Genomic DNA, 5,000 nt, shown 5'->3' with positions numbered 1-5,000 from the left:
CCCAGCTTGATGACGATGTAGGGGTCAGCCTTCCCATTGATATCAGCAGGGTGAAGATCTGTGGCCTGGGATCAGAGTTGGAATCATCGTACAGTGTGTGGTCCTGTATGGTTCAGGGATTACGGTCGGTGGTTAAAGGTTTAGAGGTCACTCACCCTGACCACGTACACGCGCACCAGCACGTTGATGGGGTCGTTGTGCGGAATGCTCTGGAACATCCCCATGTTTGGGTCGAAGCCCGCCTCCCTGGTGATCTCCTCGGACAGAGGCAGTTTGTACATGCACATGGACCCCTGGGGGTGAAAGGTCAGAGGAAGGCAGGTTACAGCACTGACCAATATAGTATACACACACACATCTAGTTGCCATCGTGTACAAGATAAACAAATGCTCTGTGTTTTCTCTGCACTTTAGAGAGGGGAAAGTTCTTCCAATCTTTGTGTCTGTGTACCTTGAATCTTCCCACGATCCTGTCGTCATCCAGGACCTGTTCATCGTCGTCACCAGCCTTCCCTCTGTACAGGTTGAAGGTGTGGAGCCAGTCCTCAAAGTAACCATACTCACTCTCCAGCTCCTTGTTGTATACCTGCACACATGGACAGTCAATGTCAGTGTGTGTGTGTGTGTGTGTGTGTGTGTGTGTGTGTGTGTGTCTGTGTTTGTGTGTGTGTATGTCTATGTGTGTTAGTTCTCTGTAACATGCTCTCTGTGCTACAGGACCACTTCCCGGTTTCTGCCTGCCCTGCCTACCTGCCCAGTCTGCCTGTCTACTTGTCCTGCCTGCCCCGCCTACCTGCCCTACCTGCCCTGCCTACCCTGCTACCCTATCCTGCTTGCCATTCCACCCTGCTACTCCATTTTCCCCTATTCCTTCATTAAAACCAGATTCTTTTATATACTGTCTGTGTCCTGTGCTTGGGTTCCTTAGCTCTGACCGTAACAGTGTGTGTGTGCATGCATGTGTGTGTGTGTCTGTGCTTGTGTGTGTGTGTCTGTGCTTGTGTGTGTGTGTGTGTGGCATACTGACCAGCAGCTCGTCCACCTTGGGCTTGGCCGGCCGCTTCTCAGGCCCCTCCCCTGCGTGACTCTTCTTCTTGTCCCTGGAGCTCTTCTTGTCCCTGCTCTTCTCCTTCCCCTTAGGGCCTTTCATAGACACGTCATCAGGTCTCATATCTGAGTGCAGGGGTGAGTGGAGGGGGGGAGGACAGGTGGGAGGGAGGGGTGAAGAGGGTGGAAGGGCGGACACAACACTCCCAATGTCAATCAACATGAAAGTTGCTTTTTTTTTTTTTTTTTTTGCCCTCTGGCAGCCATGGCCAAAAACTGATATCATGAGTTAGTTCATGAAATATATCCGGAATGAAGAGCTGCAGGAAAAAAGAAAATGTAATGGTGTATGAATATTCTAACAGGCATTTGTGGAACTATTAATCAAGCAGGAAATGAGTTAGCAAGGCTAATGCTAATATATTAGTTTTCAGACTTTTGTTTAAAATTGAGCTCACGCAAATTAGTAGATCAATCAATTGAATTGTAAAGTTATACTAGATAGTAGTACATATTATTTGCTTGACAATAAATAATGTCTGGTTAAATTAAGGGATTCAGGGGGATTTAAAGGGATTTATGAGTGCAGCTTTAAGAGGATTATAGGAGTTTATTATCAGTCAACTTTCATGGTAGTGCAGAGATGGATGGTCATGCTGAGGTGAGAAGGGAAGGTGTAGATGAGTATGGATATGGGGTCATATTTTAATTCTATTTTAGTCAGGATGGTAAAGATGTGGGGTGTGGAATGGGGTGGGGAGTTGAAGATGGAGGAGGACAGCGGGGGGGGGGGGAGGGGGGGGTTGCAGACAATGCCTTCACATGCTCTGTTCTAGAGTTCTCTCTCTTCTAGAGTCCTCTCTGTTCTAGAGTCCTCTCTGTTCTAGAGCCCTCTCTGGATTGCAGGCAAGCACAGAGCATTGATCATCCACTAGAGACCGCACAGGCAACAACTACTTTAAGGAACTATTTAGAGCTCTCACACACACACACACACACACACACACACACACACACACACACACACACACACACACACACACACACACACACACACACACAGTGGGAACACTTGAGCGGAGTTGCTGTCTCCGTCATGCAGCAGGGTCAGTCAGGAATGTGTTCAGGTTGCGGTCAGGTTGCGGTCAGGTTGTGGTCATGCTCCACAGCGGTTCTGCTCTCCTCCAGTGTTTACCTCCTCCCTCCGCTGCTATCTCCTGATCCTCCCGCTCTTCTGCCTCAGCCATGGCTGCCTCCTGTGCCCTGAGGATCTGGGAACACCACACACATCATTGGCATTACAACATCACACACACACGGTCCTCCAACACCACCAAGACACACTGTACATAGACACAGCTTTTACTCCATACTCTAATTAACTGGACACTTTCTAATACTTCAATATAGAATAGAATAGATTAAGATAGAATAGAATGGAATGTCACCTCCATCAGCGTCTCTATGGAAGCAAAGTATTTGGACCACCAGTCCAACATTCTCTCATCCGTCTCCTCCTCCTCCGCGTCCTCCCCCTTCTTTTTCTTCTTCTTCTTTTTCTTCTCCTCCTTTTCCTCCTCACTCTGTTGGTGCAAGAGAGAGGCTTGAAAACAGTGATCAGCTGTTAGTTGATCAATATCACCAATGTGCACTGCAGTCTGTCCAAGTAGCGTACATGAAAGGTCATAGGTCAAGTTTTACATTTTCATGGAACAACTTTTTATTTTTGAGTCAAGCTGTTGTTCTTTGTATCCTAGTGATATATATATATATATATATATATATACCATAACTTACCATATCAACTTTAACAACTGCATCAGACATCTACAGAGGGAGGGTCATACAAAATAACACCAAATTACAAATTGAATGAATGAAACACAGAATACATACACAGAATCAAACATGATGCACAACACACAACAATGAAAAAGGACCAGGTGCAAAGTCATCTTCCTCAATTTTCTTCAGTAGTCTTTGCTTCTGTCCTTTTGACCCACAAACACATAACAAGTGAACAAAAATGACATGACAAAGACAGACAGAGACACAGACACACACCCGCTGCCCGCACGCCCGCCCGCCCGCCCGCCCGCCCGCCCGCCCGCCCGCCCGCCCGCCCGCCCGCACGCCCGCCCGCACGCAACAACACATATGCACACAAACAAACAAACAGACACACACACACACACACACACACACACAACCAGAACTTACAGAGTCTAACTTGACCATCGTGTCCATCTTCCTGACTGAGGGTTCGGCATCCATGTTGACAATGACATCACCTGTGGGGCGAGAGAGGGTGCGGGGCGGGGTGCGGGAGTAAGGGTGGGGTTGGGAGCCAGAATGGGACCCCCCATTGGTCAGGACCATGTAGCCGTTCAACAGTCTAGCTGGAAGTGGGAGGGACGTGAGGACAGAACACCCAGGGAATGAGGAGGGGACAACGAGAGGCAGAGGGAGGAGAGGGTGAGAGAGGGAGGGTGGGAAGAAGAGTGTGTGTGTGTGTGTGTGTGTGTGTGTGTGTGTGTGTGTGTGTGTGTGTGTGTGTGTGTGCGTGCGTGTGTGGAAGAGGAAGACAGACAGAGCAGGAGAGGGAGAAAAGCAAGCAAAGAAGGCATCAAAGTCAGTAAAGCAGGAGGAAATACAGATTCATATTCACACAGAGGCCTAATTCAGGATGATATCGGAAACCAGACACTGTTGGAAGAATATGAAAAGATCAGACATATGAAAAAAATATGAGAACAAATCAAAAAGTTAGATACTGAACATTATGTCGATTACCATTGGTATGGAATATCCCCATACATACTTGCTATGAAGCTAACTGCTAAATGCTAAACTTCCATAAAGGAAAATAGTAGAAGATACTGTGGTAATGTGAGTAGTATACCTGTGCTGGCCCAGTTGTTGGAGGTCTTGTCGGGGGGGCTGTAGATGAAGCGGCGGAGGCTGGTGACAGCGTGGGAGCCCACCAGGGTGTAGCGGCCGAACGCCCGGCAGTCCACCACACGGACGTTCAGAGGAGGGTGGAGCAGCTCGTTCTCTGGCAGGTCCTGGTTAGGGTCAGGGGGCAAAGGTCAAGGGGTGAGAGGTCACAGAGAGAGAGAGAGAGAGAGAGAGAGAGAGAGAGAGAGAGTGGTAATGTGGCGAAAAAACATCATCCATAATTCTAACAACTAGTGTATGAATTATTATGAATACGTACGAGTGTATCTGTGTTCCATTGTCTGACAAGATGTGAGAGCAGCTGGTTCTACTCACCACCTCAAACCACTTGACCAGGGTGCTGAAGTTGGGGTTCTTCTTGTAGTTCTGGATGAGAGCAGACTGGACCCCCCTGCCTGCACACTCAATGTCCACGCGGGGCCGGTTCACCTGGGCCAGGTTCACCCTCTTCAGGTCCCTCAGGCCCCAGAACAGAATCTGGACAAGATCAGACCAGACCAGATCAGACCGGACCAGATCAGACCAGACCAAACCAGATCAGATCAGACCAGATCAAACCAGATCAGATCAGACCAGACCAGACCAGACCAGACCAGACCAGACCAGACCAGACCAGACCAGACCAGACCACACCAGATATGACATCACTCCTGGTCCCAGAGCATAGCACAATGCTATCAAACACGCATGACACAATTTGTGATGTGAGACCCCCTTACCCCTATCCTGTATGCTGTTGACCTCTCTCACCTCTATGCGGTAGCGGCTGAGGACAGGCCGGATGCCCAGGGGCACAGGGAGGATAGGTCCGCGGTCCGAGTCTGTCGGCGCATCAATAGGAGGAAGATCCTCCCGCCCTGCCGATCCTATCTACTCAGGGAAGGAAACGGAGAAGAATTTCTTAAAAGACAGTGTGAGGCAAGAACATTTGGATGAAGAAACAGAAATCAATATGATTTATAAACAACATAGGTGGCCTCAGTAGTCTATTCAGC

At 48.7% G+C, this 5,000-nt stretch overlaps 1 protein-coding gene across 1 annotated transcript in view; it reads right to left on the bottom strand.

Moving 5' to 3' along the window:
* otofa (otoferlin a) overlaps window positions 1-5,000 on the bottom strand; it is a gene marked incomplete at both ends in the record, with an annotated part of 64,062 nt that overhangs the window by 7,980 nt on the left and 51,082 nt on the right. The window contains 11 exons of the mRNA XM_083688960.1: window positions 1-65; window positions 156-293; window positions 452-586; window positions 1,028-1,173; window positions 2,243-2,318; window positions 2,496-2,630; window positions 2,845-2,874; window positions 3,268-3,338; window positions 3,950-4,112; window positions 4,321-4,482; window positions 4,756-4,875. The exon at window positions 1-65 is cut by the window's left edge and continues 63 nt beyond it. Of these exons, the coding sequence (XP_083545086.1) occupies window positions 1-65; window positions 156-293; window positions 452-586; window positions 1,028-1,173; window positions 2,243-2,318; window positions 2,496-2,630; window positions 2,845-2,874; window positions 3,268-3,338; window positions 3,950-4,112; window positions 4,321-4,482; window positions 4,756-4,875 (1,241 nt within the window). The remainder of the gene's footprint in view (window positions 66-155; window positions 294-451; window positions 587-1,027; window positions 1,174-2,242; window positions 2,319-2,495; window positions 2,631-2,844; window positions 2,875-3,267; window positions 3,339-3,949; window positions 4,113-4,320; window positions 4,483-4,755; window positions 4,876-5,000) is intronic.

The sequence above is a fragment of the Argentina silus genome (genome assembly GCF_951799395.1).
Source record: "Argentina silus genome assembly, chromosome: 17".
In the NCBI taxonomy this organism is placed as follows: domain Eukaryota; kingdom Metazoa; phylum Chordata; class Actinopteri; order Argentiniformes; family Argentinidae; genus Argentina; species Argentina silus.
The sequence above is the reverse complement of the archived record's forward strand: the minus strand, read 5'-3'. Positions and strand labels throughout refer to the sequence as shown.